Source organism: Anolis sagrei, chromosome 6 (genome assembly GCF_037176765.1).
Source record: "Anolis sagrei isolate rAnoSag1 chromosome 6, rAnoSag1.mat, whole genome shotgun sequence".
Classification (NCBI taxonomy): domain Eukaryota; kingdom Metazoa; phylum Chordata; class Lepidosauria; order Squamata; family Dactyloidae; genus Anolis; species Anolis sagrei.
Window position 1 is genome coordinate 35,308,263 of NC_090026.1, and position 21,453 is coordinate 35,329,715.

Genomic DNA, 21,453 nt, shown 5'->3' on the forward strand with positions numbered 1-21,453 from the left:
ATTATTATTATTATTATTATTATTATTATTGGCCTAGTAGTTTTAAGGTGTGGCTTGAAAAGCATTGAGATCAACAAACATGTGGACAATTTCAATAGAAACCATGAAAAGGAACAAAATCTAGCTACCAGTATTAAAATAACTCTAAAATCAGAACAGTAAATAAAGAAAAACACTCAAAAACAGGGGAACTCCAGACAAGAAACAATCAGGGACAGCTAATCACCTCTCAACAAAGGTTTCCCTCAGGCAGTAAGAAGCCACACTTAACGACCGCTAGGCCAATAAATGCTAATCAAGCTGGCCAATTGAAATATTCACACCTACCTCCAACAGACAAGAGTTCTTTCTCCCACCCTGGACGTTCCATAAATATATAAACCCCATTTTCCTAGTTTCCAACAGACCTCACAACCTCTGAGGATGCCTGCTATAGATGTGGGTAAAACGTCAGGAGAGAATGCTTCAGGAAACTGGCCATACAGCCCGAAAAACTTACAACAACCCAACATGATCACTGTCCTTGGACGTGTCGGTCGCAACTTTTTCAAGCTCAACTGTGTTAGCAGCCTTCTGTTTTTTCTCTCAATGGGCCTTGAAAAAGTCCATTGCAAACCCCCAGTGAGCCTTCTTTTAGCAGCATGCCTTGCTGTACCAGCAGCCAAAGATCTCCCAAGGCACGCAAGGATCTGTAGCTACTTTGTGGTGCTGCAACAGCTGAATGGAAATATGGCCTCCACCCAGTGGATGTGTTCCAAAGAAGCACGCTCTTTGGAGGGCTTTCATGTAAGAAGGCAGACGTTTCTGTCGAGTAGCAGTGACAGCAGCTTCTCTTGTGGAAGAGACAAGCCACTGTTCTGTCTGAAAAGCAGCTTCCTTCAAAGAAACGCCTGACTGTGCTTGCAGGTCTTCTGTTGTTGACCCAACAACATGAATATGAGGTTAGAGGTGGAAGACCTATATAATCCTGCACATTTTTGGAAGTTGCAATTCAAAATAGCTGAAGGACTAAATGTTTGCCTTTACTATCCTAGAAGCCCATGTATCAGGGTTTTCTAACTTGTTTTGGTGGCTCCTGATAATAGTTACTAAAAAACATTGAATTGGGAGATTTTTTTAAATAATCAGCAGGGATGGGGATGCTGATTAGATGAGTTGGCAGGGTGGGTAAATGTTCCTGGAATTTGAAATTAACTGGATGATACTCATTGCCCATTTGTTTAGTGAGTAAAGTGTAATACCTTTCTTTGGTTTTCTGATGAAGCAGTTTTTATTATTATGTATTTGGATTTTTTAGTATTGGGAAGTACAAGGGTAAGTGGAGTTCAGCCTAGGTATTTCGTGGGGGCAGGGGATGTTCCCCATTATCTGGAAGTGATACAAGGAAATAAATTATTCCATAGGGAGAAAAAGAGTTTCTGATTTTATGAGCAACCTTACTTACTTAGATCATAGTTGGCTTGTAGCAGAGCGCTATTGCATTAAATATTAGAATGCTTTCCAGTTGGCTTATAGCACCCTCTGTTGGTCAACCTATCAAAACTCAATTACTGTTGTATACCTTCACATTATATGTTGACTTATGGCAATCCCATAAAGTTCATAGTTTTTTTTAAGGCAACAAATTCTCAGGGGTAGTTTTGTCAGTTCCTTTCTCTGAAATGCAGCCTACAGGACCTCATATATTCATTGTCAGTCTCCGTACTATTTTTATTATTTATTTATTTATTCTCAAATATTTGTACTCCGCCCTTCTCTACCCCCGAAGGGGGACTCGGGGGGCTTACAGCCAGCAACAATTTGATGTCCCATATATACAACAGATAAAACAACAGTTACATAATAAGTAAACAATAAATTAGATTTAAAAACCATTTAAAATAGTACAAATAGTCCGAGTTCAACAGTCAACAACTTAATCCGAAGCCAGTCCACAGTCCGTTTTCCATTTCATTGTCATCATTTTTATTGTCAACATACTATCCGAATGCCTCTCCAAATGCCTGGTCCCATATCCACGTCTTCAAATTTTTCCTTAAGGAAAGGAGGGAAGCATTGACCTAATTTCGCTGGGGAGTGTGTTCCCTGCCGAGAAGGCCCTGTCCCTCATCCCCACCAAGCACATTTGTGACGAAGGTGGGAATGAGAGCAGGGCCTCCCCGGAAGATCATAAATTTCGAGGTGGGACGCAAGGGGAGATACATTCGCACAAGTAAGCTGGGCCGGAACCATATAGGGCAGTGGTTCTCAACCTGGGGTCCTCAGATGTTTTTGGCCTACAATTCCCAGAAATCCCAGCTAGTTTACTAGCTGTTAGGATTTCTGGGAGTTGAAGGCCAAAAACATCTGGGGACCCCAGGTTGAGAACCACTGGTATAGGGCTTTATAGGTCAAGACCAGCACTTAGAATACTAACCAGGACTGACCCTGCTTAGCTTCCAAGATCAGTTTGTATTAGGCGCCTTTAGGGCAGTGGTTCGCAACCTGGGTTCCCCAGATTTCTTTGGCTTGCAACTCCCAGAAATTCCAGCCAGTTTACCAGTTGTTAGGATTTCTGGAAGTTGAAGGTCAAAAACATCTGGGGACCCCAGGTTGAGAACCACTGCTTTAGGGCATTTATGACCTTTAGTTACTATTAGCACTGTTTATATATTGAGCAGTCCAAAATCTGAAATGCCACTTTCTTAGATTACAGCTCCCAGATTTTCCCAACCATCAGAGTCAGTAGTCATGCCAGCTTTGTAACATTTTCAGACCATGAGGTTGTAGTTAGTAGTTTGAATGCTCCCCAAACAAATGCCAGGACACAGTGAAACCCTCCATGTGAATAGTAAGGAAGAGACCATGTTTCTCCCTTTACTCTGTGCAGCACCTTTTTCTCCACTTGACTTCAGTTGGAATATATAAATTGGCCTTATAGTCAAGAATAAACAAACGAAGGGGTTGTTGGAACTGTCCAAACATATTTATTGGATGTACTTAAAGGATCTACAAGACAGCTGGTTCAAGGAGCAGTTGAATTGCACTTCAGTCTTTGGAGGTGAGGGGCGGAAAGAAGATAAAATAGAGATTGGGTTGAATTTTGGTGACTTTGATGAGCTGACAGTTAATATTTTCTTTATCTCTCCTCCCTCCCTTTATTTTTGTTGTTCTATTTAGGACCCTGGGTTTGCAAGCCAAGCACTAATCAATAAGAAGCTAAATGATTACAGGAAAGTGAGGTAAATGTCTTATCATACATCGTTTCATCTTTTGGGGTCTTTTCCCTCTCTAGAGCAGGGGTGAGCAATGGTTGTTCCAGAAATGCAACTTCTTCCACCAGGATAGGTTTGATTCTGATCTCAGTGTCCGTGGCAATAGGCTGCCACTCACAAAGGAAGTAAATCTTTATCAATGTTACTTTGACAAACAATATGTTTTTCTCTTTATTGTGAGAAAACTCATAGAAAATTCTAAGTCCTTGAATAATAATAATAATCATCATCATCATCTGGCAAAAGAAGGCACTCCATGGACAGTTTCTGGCAAAAATTGAGAGCCAAATGGACAAAGAAAAAATATGGCTGTGGCTCACAAATGGAATTCTGAAAAAAGAGATGGAGGGCCTGATTCTGGCAGCCCAAGAACAAGCTTTTAGAACAAATGCAATCAAAGCCAGAATTGAAAAGTCGACAGATCCCAAATGTAGACTCTGCAAGGAAGCAGATGAAACAATAGATCACATCCCGAGCTGCTGCAAGAAGATTGCGCAGACAGACTACAAGCAGACGCACAACACTGTTGCTCAGATGATTCATTGGAACTTGTGCCACAAATACCATCTGCCTGTGACAAAGAACTGGTAGGATCACAAGCCAGAAAAAGTTACAGAGAATGAACACGCCAAACTCCTCTGGGACGTCTGGATTCAGACAGACAGAGTTTTGGAGAATAATACTCCTGACCTCACAATCGTGTTAAAAAACAAAGTATGGATCGTTGATGTCGCTATCCCAGGTGACAGCAGGATTGCAGAGAAACAACTGGAAAAGCTGACACAGTATGAGGATTTAAAGATCGAACTGCAAAGACTCTGGCACAAGCCAGTAATGGTGGTCCCAGTGGTGATTGGCCTACTGGGTGCAGTGCCTAAAGACCTTGGCACAATTGGTGCTGATAAACACAATTGGTGCTGATAAAATTACCATCTGCCAGCTGCAAAAGGCCACCTTACTGGGATCTGCACACATTATTTGCCGATACATAACACAGTCCTAAACATTTGGGAAGTGTCTGACGTGTGATCCAATACAACAGCCAGCAGAGTGATCTTGTCTGCTTTCCCACTAGTCTGGTCTCCATCGCAATGACACTTCACTCTTGTTGAGTTAAGCTATATCCTAATAACTTTCCTGTTACTAGGGTATAGGGCCTTCAGCTTCCCCTGCTGTTGGCTACTTTTCAGCTCGTTCTTCTTAGAGATTAGGGTCCCCAGATAGGATCAAAAACAGTGTTATGAATCACCTCTAAATGACATTAGAATGGTAGTGGTGCAAACTTCAAAATTTCAGATAGTGTGTTTTTATTGTTTTTAATGAATGTTCTATTTATTGTTTAATTGTTATCATATTGCTTTGTTATATGTAGTGGCATTAAATTGCTGCCAAAAGTAAGCCGTCCTGAGTCCCCCTTTCGAGGGTTGAGAAGGAACGGGGTAGAAATACTGGAAATAAATAATAAATCAATCAATAATTCTTAAGAGAGCCCCCACTGCACAAATCTGTGTTTAAAATGTTCTGATAGTTATCTGAGGCAGAACTGTAACACTGAGTTTGGTTGTAACAATAGACATTGCTGGTGCAGTGGATTACAAATTTTGATTTTTTTTTTATTCCTGGTTTGAAAGTGTTACTCCTTTTTAATTGTACAGTACTTACTTTGAAAGTGGTTGTTATGCTCCAGAAACTTCATTATTGTGGTTGCCACAAACTATGTTGAATTGGTTGAAACTCAATGAGATATTCATTGAAAAACTATAGCAAAATGTGCTGCAGGATGTTCCGCAAAAACAAAGCTTTTTGCAGTTCAAGAAGCTTTTTCCATGTTTTTATGATAGAATCAATTAGGAAATGACATTAGGAACAAAAAAATGTGTTACGTAGTGTAATATGCACTAGTCATCCCATAATATGCCACATTTTTTCATCATTGTCCACCGAAACACAAGAGAGTATTGAAAATTATCTCTTGCTTTGGTTAGTACTAAAGTTAGTATATTGTACTGGAGGTGGTTGCAATTAAACATAACCCATAACTTTGTGCATTGGTTGTTCTTCCCCTACAGCTCCTTTGGGACCAAACCAGACTCTTCCCCAAAAGGTCCTCGCACCCCAGGGTTGAAGTCGGAATTACAGAAGCAATTAGGAACAGGCCCCCCTCGTTCCCCACGACAGGATGCCAATGCACTAAGAGGTAATGTCTTGTGCAATTCACTGTGTGTGTGTCTATATTCAACATCTTTATTAATGACTTAGATGAAGGCTTAGAAGGCATGATCATCAAGATTGCAGACGACACCAAATTGGGAGTGATAGTTAGTACTCCAGAAGACAGGAACAGAATTCTTGACAGATTAGAGATATGGGCCAAAACTAACAAAATAAAGTTCAACAGTGACAAATGCAAGATACTCCACTTTGGCAGAAAAAAAGAAATGCAAAGATACAGAATGGGGGACACCTGGCTTGAGAGCAGTACGTGTGATAAAGATATTGGAGTCCTCATGGACAACAAGTTAAACATGAGCCAACAATGTGATGTGGCAGCAAAAAAAGCTAATCGGATTTTGGCCTGCATCAATAGGAGCATAGTGTCTAGGTCCAGGGAAGTAATGCTACCCCTCTATTTTGCCTTGGTTAGACCACACCTGGAATATTGTGTCCAATTCTGGGCACCACAATTCAAGAGAGATATTGACAAGCTGGAATGTGTCCAGAGGAGGGCGACTAAAATGATCAAGGGTCTGGAGAACAAGCCCTATGAGGAGCGGCTTTTAAGGCTGAGAGGAGACATGATAGCCATTTATAAATATGTGAGAGGAAGTCGTAGGGAGGAGGGAGCGGGCTTGTTTTCTGCTGCCCTGGAGACTAGGACGCAGAACAATGTCTTCAAACTACAAGAAAGGAGCTTCCATCTGAACATGAAGAAGAACTTCCTGACTGTGAGAGCTGTTCAGCAGTGGAACTCTCTGCCCCGGAGTATGGTAGAGGCTCCTTCTTTGGAAGTTTTTAAACAGAGGCTGATGGCCATCTGTCGGGAGTGCTTTGAATGCATTTTCCTGCTTCTCAGCAGGGGGTTGGACTGGATGGCCCATGAGGTCTCTGCCAACTCTATGATTCTATGATTCTATATCTAAATGTATATCTATTTGAGATATAATATAATCAAATTTGAGATGTAATTAGAGAATTAAAAATTAAATAGAAGGAGCAAAAATAAGAGTAAGAATCGAGGACAGAGGACCTACAGCAGGCATGGGCAAACTTCAGCCCTACAGGTGTTTTGGACTTCAACCAGCTGTTAGGAATTGTGGGAGTTGAAGTCCAAAACACCTGGAGGGCTGAAGTTTGCTCATGTCTGATCAAAAGTCTAATTTTAATTATGGAGGATATGTGTGTATGTGCCATCTAATAGCTGGGTTCCCCTTGGGAAAGCATTCCACAGTTCAAGAACCACGATTGAGAAATTACCTATCATAATAGGGATATCCTCCAAAGGTTACCTTAGTAATTGAACATAGGAGAGTAGGCAATTTTTCAGGGAAACTGGCCTGAAGTAATTAGAACTTTAAATTCCAACATCAGAACTATGAATTGTGGCTAGAAACTGACTGTAAACTGAGTGCAGCGAATACAAACATGGGGAATGTGTTCAAAATGGCTGGCTTTTGATTATAGATGATGGAAGTTGCAGTTCAGCATGTGGGGAAAGATACCGTAAGAAATGTGCTGTTGATGTAAATATTTGCATGTTTGTGAGATTCCACCAAAAAGAGATACCACCTTGGCAGCTACCAGATACAGGGCCTTTCCTGCAGTTAGTCTCATACTCAAATAGTAACATCCAGAGGAATCCAGATCTCATCTCTCATCTGTCCCTCTGCTGCTATTTTCCCTGTATCATTTCCATTTCAAGTTGAGGCTGTTTGTTTTTAACTCTAACCTACATCCTTCCAGGCCTCCTCTCATGAGAGGAAAGATTCACTATAGTGGTATTTTCCTGCCAAACCTTTTTGCATAAACCTGCCTTATTTGTTTGTTTGTTTGTTTGTTTATTTACAGTATTTATATTCTGCTCTTCTCACCCCACAGGGGACTCAGGGGAGATTACAACACACATACACATGGCAAACATTCAATGCCATTAGGCATACAACATATATAGACAGACACAGAGGCAATTCCGGCTTCATAAGACTATGCTCTATTCTGGCCACAGGGGCAGCTGTCGCTTCACTGTCCACTTGTGACACTGAGTCCTTGATGGAGTACTTCCTCATTCTTGCACATACTGCTGGAAGGTTTTATGGTGTTGTAAATTAGTTAAATTAGCCTCCCTGCATGAAGCGGTACCTAAATTTCCTACTTGACAGATGCAACTGTCTTTTGGGCTGCATAGATCAATAGCAAGCTAGACTATTAATGGTCGGGAGCTCACTCTGACCTGGGCTGGCTTCGAACTCATAACTTGGTCAGTAGTGATTTAATGCAGCTGGCTACTAACTAGCTGGGCCACAGCCTGGTCCTTACGTAGAACCTTGAGTGGTAATTTTTCACCTGATTGAACTGCAGTATTCTTTCTCCTCCTCTGCTTTCTCTTCACAGCCACTGAACTTTTTTTTTTTATCCTACACAGATGACAATGTTCATCAGAAAGCTCCTTGGGGTATCAATATAATGAAGAAGAATAAGAAACTTGTTCCAAGGGCCTTTGGGGTGAGGCTAGAAGACTGCCAGCCAGCTCCTGACAACAAGGTAGGACTTGGATGAAATCCCCTTCTTGTGGAAAACTGTTGTGTTACCTAATTCTATGGTAAACAGGACAATCTGCCTGATGCTTCTTTTCCAAAGATCCTTTATTTGCACTTGTCACTTAAGATACATCTAAGGCACATGTGTAAAACTCAAGGCCCGTGGGCTGAATTTTATGTGGACCTCCAGATGCTGGCCTACAATACTGAATTCCTCATCCTTACACATCATAACTAAAACTGATGGGAGTTGTGATACAGTAACATCTGAAAGCCAGCAGTGTGTTTAGTTTAATCAGTAGAGTTAGAATTTAGATACAACGTTTATGGATATGATGACTGACTTTCCCCAACCTCAGAGCCACAAGTTCTTTTGGGTTATTTATTTATTTATCGTGTCATCCGCAACCAGAACATTGTATTACATTTCTAACAAAACAAAACAAACAAACAAAACCCCAAAAAAACAAAAAACACAAATTTTGTAAACTTGGTAGCTGATTAAATGTCCTTTGACCAGTATCTGGCCACTTGGAGTGCCTCTGGTGTTGCCGCAAGAAGGTCCTCCATCGTGCATGTGGCAGGGCTCAGGTTGCATTGCAGCAGGTGGTCAGTGGTTTGCTTTTCTCCATACTCGCATGTCATGGATTCAACTTTGTAGCCCCATTTCTTAAGATTGGCTCTGCATCTCGTGGTGCCAGAGCGCAGTCTGTCCAAGTCGCCCAGTCCTCTGTGTGCCCAGGGGGGAGTCTCTCATCTGGTATCACCCACGAATTGAGGTGCTGGGCTTGAGCCTGCCACTTTTGAACTCTCGCTTGCTGAGGTGTTCCAGCGAGTGTCTCTGTAGATCTAAGAAAATTATTTCTCGATTTAAGTCATTGACGTGCTGGCTGATACCCAAACAAGGGATGAGCTGGAGATCTCTCTGCCTTGGTCCTTTCACTATTGGCTGCAACTTCCCAGCGGATGTCAGGTGGTGCAATACCGGCTAAGCAGTGTAATTTCTCCAGTGGTGTAGGGCGCAGACACCCTGTGATAATTCGGCATGTCTCATTAAGAGCCACGTCCACTGTTTTACTGTGGTGAGATGTGTTCTACACTGGGCATGCGTACTCAGCAGCAGAGTAGCACAGCGCAAGGGCAGATGTCTTCACTGTATCTGGTTGTGATCCCCAGGTTGTGCCAGTCAGCTTTCGTATGATATTGTTTCTAGCACCCACTTTTTGTTTGATGTTCAGGCAGTGCTTCTTGTAGGTCAGAGAACGGTCCAGAGTGACTCCCAGGTATTTGGGTACGCTGCAGTGCTCCAGTGGGATTCCTTCCCAGGTAATCCTCAGAGTTCAGGATGCTTGTCTGTTCTTAAGGTGAAAGGCACATGTCTGTGTTTTAGATGGATTAGGGATCAGTTGGTTTTCCCTGTAATAGGCAGTTAGAGCACCTAGAGCTTCTTTTGGGTTGCGATTCCCATTATACCCAATCCGCACACGGATAACATTATGTAACATGATTTTTGTCCCTGGGTTATAAATGTCATTTCCTAATTGGGTCTGTCATAAAAACATGGAAAAAATTCATAAAACTGCAAAAACTTTGTTTTTGCGGGACCTCCTGCAGCACATTTTACAGACCTCACAACCTCTGAGGATGCCTGCCATAGATGCAGGAGAAAAGTCAGTAGAGAATACTTCTAGAACATGGCCATATAGCCCGAAAAACCTACAACAACCCATTTCGCTATAGTTTTTCAATGAATATCTCATCCAGTCTCAAGCAATTCCACATAGTTTGTGGCAGCCACAAAAATGAAGTTTCTGGAATATAACAACTACTTTCAAAGTATGTACCGCATAATTAAACAGGAAATAATACTTTCAAACCAGGAACAGATTTTTTCCCCAAATTAGATGAAAACTAAATAGCATCAACCACTGTGTGTGTGTGTGTGTGTGTGTGTGTGTGTAGTTGGCTCTTTGCATCCATGGATTCTTTGTCCATGGATTCGATGACCTTTTGAAGGCAACTACGTGGGTTGAATAAAAAGTAATGCCTCCACCTTCATTACTTTAGTTTAGATGGGAATATTTTAATAAATCAAACGCAGAAATAATCCTTAGAATGTGCTCTTTAACTACCACTATTCACCTTTCCACATAATCACCAGACAATTGGATACATTTCTGCCAACTATGAACAAGTTATTTGAAGTCATCTCAAAAGAAGCCGACGCCCTGTTTCCACAACCCATCATGTGCAAAGCAATAATGTGACCCACATGTTCTTGTGAAATGCCGATTATGCTTGAAATTTCTCTCTGAGTGATACGCCGATTGTCCTGAATCAATCTGTCAAACTTTTGCTTGTGAAACTCAGTGGTTGCTGTCACAGGACGTCCTACTCTTTGTTTGTCACGCAAGTCAGATGTTCCCACCTCAACATCTTTAAGCTTACCTGCCCAACAATGAATAGTACTCACATCAACACAATCACCATAAACAGCTTGTATTCTCTGATGAATCTCCTTTGGGGCGACACCTTCTGCTGTCAAGAATTCAATGACTGCACGTTGCTTAAGTCACATTGACCGACTGTCTGCACAGGGTCCCATACTTCGCACTTTAACAACACAACCGTTCAATGCTAAGGCTTCTCAGTAAAATGGAACTGTAAAAGAGAGTCTACTAAACAAGCCAGTACCTGCCACATACCAGTACTGCCATCTGTTGAGGAGTTACGAAGATGGAGGCATTACTTTTCATTCAATCCTTGTATAAAGCTGATGGGACCCTCAATGAAAATTATTTTAACACCTCTGATCTAAGGAGTTTGGTGTAATATCCATATCAGATCTAAAAGGTTAATAACGGGGGCGGCATACAGGGAGCACACAACTTCCATGTTACGCCAGCTCCACTGGCTGCCAGTTTGCTACCGGGCACAAATCAAAGTGCTGGCTTTGGCCTATAAAGCCCTAAATGGCCCTGGTCCATTCTACCTGTCTGAATGCACCTCCTCCTATGAACCGTCGCGGAGATTAAGATCCTCCGAGAAGGCCCTGCTCTCTGCCTGCTATTGTCACAGGCGCGATTGGTGGGGAAAAGAGAGAGGGCCTTCTCGGTGATTGCCCTCCGGCTATGGAACCCCCTTCCTGTTGAGATCAGATTGACCCCCTCCCTCCTTTCCTTCAGAAGGATGGTAAAAACTTGGTTGCGGGACCAAGCTTTTGGGAGAGTGCAATAAAGCAGTGATAGGAAACCTTACCAGGGCAATTAGATTAGACGCAGATGATGAAGACAGATTTAAATAGTGTATTTAGACTACTGCAACACTCTCTACATGGGGTTGCCTTTGAAGACTGTCCGGAAGCTTCAACTGGTCAGCAGCTAGATTGCTAACTGGAGCGGCTCTCAGGGAGCATACAACTCCCTTGTTGCGCCAGCTCCACTGGCTGCCGGGCACAATTCAAAGTGCTGGCTTTAGCCTATAAAAGGTTCTGGCCCAACTTACCTGTCTGAACGTATCTCCCCTTATGAACAATCTAGGACCTTAAGATCGTCCGGGGAGGCCCTGCTCTCGTCCCCGCCTTTGTCACAGGTACGTTTGGCAGGACGAGAGACAGGGCCTTCTCAGTGGTGGCCTCCCGGCTATGGAACGCCCTCCCTAGAGAGATGAGATCTGCTCCCTCTCTCTTAACGTTTCGGAAGCAAGTCAAAATGTGGCTATTTGAGCAGGTGTTCACAAATACAGAGTAATTGATACAGGCAACTGATATAGGAAAGTGACGATTGACGATGGAATTGGACAATGCTTGATAATATGGAGACACTAATGATGTTGTTTTTATTGCTGTTGTGCTTTATGTAATTTTAATGTTTTAAATTTAATGTTTTTAATTTTAATGTTTTAAATTATGTATACTGTTTTGTTGGAAACCGCCTTGAGTCTCCAATAGGCTGAGAAAGGCGGTATACAAATACAGTAAATAAATAAACAAATAAATATTTTAATATTGAGACAAATGTTTTTAATCTTTATATATGCATATAATGAATTCATGTCCCGGCATTGAATGTTTGCCGTTTGTATGTTATGCTCCGCCCTGAGTCCCCTTCGGAGTGAGAAGGGCGGAATATAAATGCTTTAAATAAATAAATAATAAATAAATAAATGAAAGAAACTTCAGAATGTAGTGATTGCAGAAAAATAATAATGTGCATTTTGCTTCCCACAGAAGGTCCCTCTGATTGTGGAAGCCTGCTGTAAAGTAGTGGAAGATAAAGGCTTGGAATATATGGGCATCTACCGAGTCCCTGGAAACAATGCTGTGGTGTCCAGTCTACAGGATCAGCTCAACAAAGGGTCTGCAGAAATCAACCTGCAAGATGAGGTGAGGACAGTACTTGCGTAACTTCTGTTACTCCCTGCTTGCTCTCAAACCTCATCTTATGTTCTTCACCCTCAGTATGTAGGGAAAAAAAAATATTAAGTAGCACCAGCCTCTAACTACCATGAGAATAACTACCAGCCACCCTGAGTCCCCTCTCTGGGGGTTGAGAAGGGTGGAGTAGAAATGCTTGAAATAAGTAAATAAATGATAATGCCACATCCTGTCCTATCCACTAGAAATCTTACCCATTTGTGTCTTCGCTGTTTGAGGTGTCAGAGGACTTTATTAAGACCCTTTAAGGGATATCTTAGCAACTTTAAAGCTTGTCTCTTTCAAAAAATGGCTAATTGAGACTCTTGGGAGCTGAATTCTCTGCCCAGTGCCACATGTTGTAAGTTTTCTGCCCTCAAGTGTGGCATTTTTGCAGCATATACTTCGTCTCAGACACATTTTCTGCTAATGAGGAACAGCTATCATTATCTGGTAACAAAGTTAGAGCAGTGAAAAGGGATTTGTTGATACTTTGAGGTCATGGTCTCTCATCTAATTTATAAATGGGTTGTTGTGAGTTTTCTGCGATGTATGTTGTGGGATGTTTTCTGGAATGTATGTCAATGACCCAGTGATTTCAGTTATGAAAGCCTTCGACAATACATAATTTATAAATCTCAGGGAGAAATCTGGAATACAGGTTGGAATTATTTCTTTCTCTCCCTCTTCAATGCACAGAGGTGGCAAGACCTGAACGTCATCAGTAGTCTCTTGAAGTCCTTTTTCCGGAAGCTTCCAGAACCCCTGTTTACAGATGGTGAATAATTATGTCTTGATACCTTTTTGTTCTCTCTAAAATATCTCTACCCAACAGCTAAATAGAAAAACAACAACAAAATAGATGGGACATGTCAAGTAGTGTTCTTCCAGTTCCCTGGGTTGATACCAGTCCATGTCTCTCTTCTGTCAGCATTCGACAGGTAGAAAATGAAACTGATCTAAGTAGAGGCTGACTTTCTCTTATCTGAAATGCTTGGGACTATATTTTTGATTTTGAATTAATTTTTTTGGAATACTTCTATTTGCATATAGATATAGACTGGGCTGTGGCACAGTTGGCTAGGAGTCAGCTGCATTAAATCACCACTGACTGAAAGGTCATGAGTTCGAAGCCAGCCCGGGTTGGAGTAAGCTCCCGACCATTTGTCTAGCTTGCTGTCGACCTTTGCAGCCCAAAAGACAGTTGCATCTGTCAAGTAGGAAATTTAGGTACCGCTTATGCGGGGAGGCTAATTTAACTAGTTTACAATGCTATAAAAATCTCCAGCAGTGGGCGAAACAATGAGAAAGTACTCCATCAAGGACTCGGTGTCACAAGTGTCACAAGTGGACAGTGAAGCGACAGCTCCCCCGGTGGCTGGAATTTGAGCATGCCCTCATGAAGCTGGAATATTAAATTGCCTCTATGTTTGTCTATATGTTGTATGTCTATGGCATTGAATGTTTGCCATGTATATGTGCATTGCAATCCACCCTGAGTCCCCTATGGGGTGATAAGGGTGGAATATAAATACTTATAATAATAATAATAATAATAATAATAATAATAATAAATGAGCTATCTTGGAGGTGGGATCCAAGTCTAAATGCAACATTTATTTATATTTTATATATAGCTTATAAACATGGTCTGAAGGTGATTTTATACATTTTTAATAATTTTATATATGAAACAAAATTTGTGTACATTGAACCATCCATGTGAATAATTTTGGATTTTGGGGTATATTGGCTTCCCATAATAATATTGTCACACATCCTGAAAACAACTTACTTTTCTGTGGTCATGTGGACTATCAGTCATGGATGTCCTTTTTTGTTTATTAAAAGATAAATACAACGACTTTATTGAAGCCAACCGGATTGAAGATGCCAGCGAAAGGATGAAGACTTTGCGCAAACTGGTATGTACTTTTGGAAGGGGAAATGTCTCCTTTGGCTAATGTTTTTTTCCTTTATGACATAAGAGAGAAATGCACATGTCTCTTCTTTCGCCTTGTGTGACAAGCCTTCAAAGGTAGGATGGGAATGTGTGACAAATCCAGTTTCAGTTAAAGGTTCCATAAGCTGTTTAATATTTCCATTTGCCAGGCTGTCAATGTGATGGGTGCTCCAGAATCCTCGTATTGATGGAATCTGGTGGGGACATTTGAAAACATGTGCACATTTGAAATGTGGGCATAGAAGAGGGATTTAATTCAAATGAACACAAAGCACAGCGGACTAATTCAACCTGAGAAGTCATCCATAGCAGAGCACTTGATGAACCAACCTGAACAGAGCATATTATTTGAGAGCACAGAAATGCTGGACCACTCTGACAATTACCATGCCAGACTACACAGAGAAGCTTTTGAAATCCACAAGCATGTGGACAATTTCAGCAGAAAGGAAGAAACCATGAAAATAAACAAAATCTGGCTAACAGTGTTAAAAAATCTCTAAAATCAGGACAGCAAATAAAGAACAACAATGGAAAACGGGAATTCCAGACAAGAATCAAGCAGATCCAGCTAACATCTCCCAACAAAGGATTCCCCTAGGCAGCAACCAGATAGGCTTTGAAGCTGCAAGGGCATTACATGCTAAATCAAGGTAGCCAATTGTAACATTCACAACTGCCTCAAACAGACAAAGAGTTCTTTCTCCCACCCTGAACATTCCCCAGATAAATTAACCCCACTTGCCTAGTTTCCAACAGGCCTCACAACCTCTGAGGATGCTTGTTATAGATGTGGGTGAAGCGTCAGGAGAGAGTGCTTCTGGAACATGGCCATATGGCCTGGAAAACTCACAGCAACCCAACACAAAACACTGTTCAACACTTTTGGGAAGAATATATTCACATGGTGCTGTAAAGAAGATGCCACCAATTTGCGAAGAAGCCACCAATTTGTAACGGTTTTGTAAAGGAGCCACCACTTTGTGATATTTCTGTTGCAATAAAGATTCTCACTGGGTATCTCTCACCCTTTCTACTCATACACTAAATACTAATATAAATAAGTCAACTCGACTTATCTAAACTACCTAGGCTAAAGCCAAAACCTTCCTGAATCTCACGACAGTGGAATCAGCCTTTCCCTGTAGTTTTTAAACTACATATTACCTTCCTGGTTCTCACTACTACAGAACCAGCCACTCCTGCAGTTCACAGACTACAGACTGACCGTCTTAAAATGGCTGCCCTGCCAAGTGGCAGTTGGCTCCGCCCCTTTTTCCATAGCAACCCAGCTCAAAGTGAGCTGAGCTGGCTACCATTCCCCCCAGTTATGCAACTTTAAATACTTACCCTTTCAAACATCTATCTCTAATTATACATAACTGCAGGTTAAAATTCACACTTTACCTCAGGTGCATATTGTGCAACTCTCATATCTATAGACGTAAGTAAGTAAGAAAGAATGGGGATTTGGATTGGGGTAAAAAATAGGGAAAGAGAAAGAGGAAGTGAAGAGGAGAGAAAGGAAAGGGAGGGACCAGCACAGTAATTAAGATATGCAGAAAACTTAACACTGCACTTAATACCGAGCATATTTCAAACCAGGTTGAGATACAATTGCTTAAAAATACCAGACCATCTATGTAGTGCCAAGTCAATTATAAAATTGCCATTTCTTTAACATATGAAATAGAATATAAACCAACACTTAGCAATATAGTAAAATTTAATAACTTATAAAGTGACATAAGTTTCATAATAACTTATGAAATGAGTCTAACCCAGCAAACACAGTTATTAGCATTAGAGAAATGGCATGGTAAAACAGTCCCATCTATTGAAGAATACCAATATACACAATTACAGAAAATAAAACATATTATGTGACATTTTTCTCAAACCAACTTTATTACCTTAAATTGATTTGTAAACAATAAAACACAATTGTAAGCAGTGAAACTGTCTTCCTGTGAGACACGCTTGCCTTATTTTATGTTGCTATAAAACAAACTTCACATAATTGTTCTGCTGTTCAGTTGCTTAAAAACAAGATCCCTTGATGAACTGCTTTCATCATAAGATGTTGTAGCACTTTTGGGATTCATTGAAATATAGAAGTTGGTTGTACAAGCTTTCTTGTCTAATTGTGCATCTACACTGTAGAATTAATGCAGTTCATTATTAATGCTATGGAATCATGGGAACTTTGAAAGGGACAGAGAGCTTCATCTATGCTGATGATCGTGCCATCACTGCTCAAGCAGGGAGCTTTGAAATGGATGAACAGAAGCTCTCTGAAGCTTTAGGTGCTCTTACTGCCTATTACAGGGGAAACTAGCTAATTCCTAATCCATCTAAAACACAGATGCTTTTCACCTTAAGAACAGACAAGCATCCCGAGCTCTGAGGATTACCTGGGAAGGAATTGCACTGGAGCATTGCAGCACATTAAAATACCTGGGAGTTACCCTGGACCGTGCTCTGACTTACAAGAAGCACTACTTGAATATGGAGCAAAAAGTGGGTGCTAGAAATAATATACAAAAGTTGAATGGCACAACCTGGGGATCACAACCAGACACAGTGAAGACATCTGCCCTTGTGCTTTGCTATTCTGCTGCTGAATACACATGTATGTGGCCCTTAATGAGATGTGCCATATTATCACAGGAATTATACTGTTTAGCTGGTATTGTGCCACCTGACATCCGTTGTGAAGTAGTAGCCAATAATGAAAGGACCAAGGCATTGACATCTCCGGTCCACCCTCTGTTCGGATATCAGCCAGCATGCCAAGGTCTTAAATCAAGAAATAGCTTTCTAAGATCTACAGAGATATTCCTAGGAATACCTCAGCAAGCAAGAGTCCAAAAGTGGCAGGTGAAAGCCCAGAACCTCAATCTATGGCTGATACTGGATGAGAGACTCCCCCGTGCACACAGAAGACTGGCGATTTGGAAGGTGCCGAACAGACTGCTCTGGCACCATGAGGTGCAGAGCCAATGTTCAGAAATGCAGCCTCAAAGTGGAGTCCACAACATGTGAGTGTGGAGAAGATAAAACCACAGACCACTAAGTGCAATGCAGTCTGAGCCCTGCCACATGCACAGTGGAGACCCTTCTTACAGCGACACCAGAGCCAAGTGGCCAGCTTCTAGTCAAAGGACATTTAGTATAATGCCAAGTTTTTAACTTCATTTGTGTTTTTAAATACATTATAATTGTACCCTCAACTCACTTCTGACACAATAAATAAAAGATAGAGCTATAGTTTTAAAAGATCTGTAAGCTACAAATACCAGAATATAGCATTGCATGAAGTACCAAGAGATGCCGTACATTTCTCATGTCAAGACCTGGGTGTTGTTCAAATGGAAGGAGAAGGTGCCAGCCATGAAAGGGACCTTAGTTGTACTAAAGGGGAAAAAAATAGAGAGACAAATCCAGTGTAACATCAGAGTTTACCCAGCAGATCAGAGAAGAGTGTTCTGCCTTTCATTTTATCTCAGACATTTGGAATGTGAGACCCGCCAAGTGGGTGAAGACTGCCTTGATCCCATCTTCTCTCCACACTATTTTTTATATATTTTATATAGGTATAAGAGTGAGGTGTTAAGAAAAAACATGTGTCTATGTTATTTTATTAATAAAAGCTGCTGCAGGCATCCAAAAAAGCTATACAGGCAGCCTTTAATCTCTCTGCAAAATATGTAAGGATTTACATTGATCTTCTCCAGATTATGTTTTAGGTTAAAGCATAGGAAGATGGTTTATAACATACCGTTGGTCTGTCAAGTTTAGTACTATCAACACAGATAGTGGCTTTCAGACAAGATTTTAAAAAAAATTATCTCTTGATCTCCCATCCAAGTAATAACCAGGGCCTAAGCTACTTAGCTTCCAAAATCACAGAATCATAGAATCATAGAGTTGGAAGAGACCTCATGGGCCATCCAGTCCAACGCCCTGCCATGAAGCAGGAAAATATCATTCAAAGCCCCCCCGACAGATGGCCATCCAACCTTTGTTTAAAAGCTTCCAAAGAAGGAGGCTACACCACAATCTGGGGCAGAGAGTTCCACTGCTGAACAACTCTCACAGTCAGGAAATACTTCCTAATGCTCAGATTGAATCTCCTTTCTTGTAGTTTGAAGCCATTGTTCCACATTCTAGTCTCCAGGGCAGCAGAAAAAAAGCTTGCTCCCTCCTCCCTATGACTTCCTCTCACATATTTATACATGGCCATCATCATGTCTCCTCTCAGCCCTCTCTTCTTCAGGCTAAACATGCCTATGAGGAGCGGCCTAGGGCTTGTTCTCCAGAGCCTTGATCATTTTAGTTGCCCTCCTCTGGACGCATTCCAGCTTGTCAATATCTCTCTACAATTGTGGTGCCCAGAATTGGACACAATATTCCAGATATGGTCTAACCAAGGCAGAATAGAGGGGTAGCATGACTTCCCTGGATCTAGACACTATACTCCTATTGATGCAGGCCAAAATCCCATTAGCTTTTTTTGCCGCAGCATCACATTGTTGGCTCATGTTTAACTTGTTGTCCATGAGGACTCCAAGATCTTTTTCAAACATACTGCTGTCAAGCCACACATACTGCTCTCAAACAAGACTGGGTTTGTTCAGAGTGTATGGTTACATGGTGTTTTTGAGTCTATACAATTAAAGACCAATATCCTGTTGGTGACCTGTATCTGCTGAAATGCAGCTAATGTGGTGATAATATGCTTCAATATAGGACCTTGACCAAAATGTAGGTAATTCATATATGACGTCATTATGAAGGGGGGAGATGTTGACAACCTGATGGCAAAATCTATGATTATAAATTATAAAGAAGTCCAGGTGTGAGAAGATCTGCTTCTTTCCATCAGTGGGGATGGAGATGTTAAATTATTTCAGTTTGCTGTGAGTTTTCTGGGCTGTATGGGCATGTTCCAGAAGCATTCTCTCCTGACATTTCACCCACATCTATGGCAGGCATCCTCAGAGGTTGTGAGGTCTGTTGGAAACTAGGCAAGTGGGGTTTATATATCTCTAGAATGTCCAGGGTGGAAGAAAGAACTCTTGCCAGTTTGAGGCAAGTGTGAGTGTTGCAATTGGCCATTCCACAGACATATAAACCCCACTTTCCTAGTTTCCAACAGACCTCACAATCTCTGAGGATGACTGCTGTAGATGTGGGTGAAACATCAGGAGAGAATTCTTCTGGAACATGGCCATACAGCCTGGAAAACTCACCGCAACCCAGTGAGTTCGGCTATGAAAGCCTTCGACAACACATTAAATTATATTGTTCAGGAAATATTGTTCAGGAAATATTACAACAAGATGGAGAAAAAGTATAATTTCATGAGAACCCAGAGCTCTATTGATCTGCTGCTCAAGGTTCTTGTGAGAGCGATTATGCATAGATGTTGCCATGTTGTTAGAACAAATAAGACAATATCTTTGGGGGAACAAATGAAAGTCAACATAGGAATTTGCAAACTTTTGAGGAAGGAAGAGGAGTGGAATTTAGAAGCATACTTTTAATATACTCTTGTGAAATAATTTATATGCTAATAAATTATGGAGAGTTTTAAAGAAAAACTAGAATAAAGGGAACAGAGCAGGACTGAATGAATAATCTTACTTTGCATAAAAGGGTGAAAATTTAATCAGTTTTTGCTGTTTTTTTCTGCTTCTACTTCAGATTCGGGACTTACCGGTCCATTATTTTGAAACTCTGAAATTCCTTGTGGGGCATCTAAAAACAATCGCAGATCATTCTGAGAAGAATAAGGTAACTTTTGCTGACACTTCCCACTCAGGGTATATAGAACATTTCACTACATAAAAGAGAGAGTCAATAATTGAGTTTAAATATGGAAGACTTATCTTCAAATATTCCTGAGGTTGTATCCCATCTGCTTTATTCCTTAAAGCAGAGCTGTCAATCTTGGTACCTTCAGTTTGATATAAGTACAACCTCTATGAATTTTATTAGGAGATTATAGTGGTTATAATCTAGACCAATGATGTCCAAACTTTTGCGTTCCCTGGGTCAAATTGGAAGAAGAAGAAGAATTATCTTGGGCCACACATAAAATGCAGAAACACTGATACAGCTGGTGAGCACAACAACAACAACAACAACAACAATAATAATAGGCTCTGGCATATACCAGTACAGGTGGTCCCAGGGGTCATTGGCACACTGGGTGCCGTGCCAAAAGATCTCAGCTGGCATTTGGAAACAATAAACATTGACAAAATCACGATCTGTCAACTGCAAAAGGCCACCTTACTTGGATCTGCACGCATCATTCAAAAATACATCACACAGCCCTAGATGCTTGGGAAGTGTTCAAATTGTGATTTTGTGATACGAAATCCAGCATATATATCTTGTTTGTTGTGACATACTGTGTTTGTGTGTCAGTAAAATAATAATAATAATAATAATAATAATAATAATAATCTATATATATAAATTTGTTAGGGGCATCCAATGAGGAAACAAAACTCAAAAAACCCCCAACGAAACTTAACCAAAATCCCCGTGCCCATAACACAACCCACAAGGTACAAACATATCTACTCAAAATGAAGAACAACACAACAACACACTCACAAAACGGCAAAACAACAAAACTCAAAAATCCCCCAACGAAACTTAACCAAAATCCCCGTGCCCATAACACAACCCACAAGGTACAAACATACCTACTCAAAATGAAAAACAACACAACAACACACTCACAAAACGGCAAAAGAACAAAACTCAAAAAAACCCCAACGAAACTTAACCAAAATTCCCATGCCCATAACACAACCCACAAGGTACAAACATATCTACTCAAAATGAAAAACAACACAACACACTCACAAAACGGCAAAACAACTGAGCATGCGCATTGGCGCCCAGCCGCAAGTTCCATCACACGCGCACATGGCCTTCCGGCCAACGTTCCCTCTGCGGAAACCATGCCCACTCCAAGCCCCGCCGCGCCGCTTCCCGCACACACACACACCCTCCCGCACACACACACGCAACCCCACACTCCATCAC

The 21,453-nt window shown here is 41.2% G+C and overlaps 1 protein-coding gene across 5 annotated transcripts in view; it reads left to right on the top strand.

Annotated features, from left to right (window-relative positions):
* Positions 1-21,453, top strand: part of ARHGAP23 (Rho GTPase activating protein 23) — a 285,796-nt gene that overhangs the window by 233,092 nt on the left and 31,251 nt on the right. For all 5 annotated transcript variants that reach the window (XM_060780918.2, XM_060780917.2, XM_060780916.2 and 2 more), the window contains exons 13-19: positions 3,160-3,221; positions 5,324-5,451; positions 7,894-8,012; positions 12,237-12,392; positions 13,122-13,200; positions 14,274-14,347; positions 20,095-20,184. In XM_060780918.2, the coding sequence (XP_060636901.2) occupies positions 3,160-3,221; positions 5,324-5,451; positions 7,894-8,012; positions 12,237-12,392; positions 13,122-13,200; positions 14,274-14,347; positions 20,095-20,184 (708 nt within the window). The remainder of the gene's footprint in view (positions 1-3,159; positions 3,222-5,323; positions 5,452-7,893; positions 8,013-12,236; positions 12,393-13,121; positions 13,201-14,273; positions 14,348-20,094; positions 20,185-21,453) is intronic.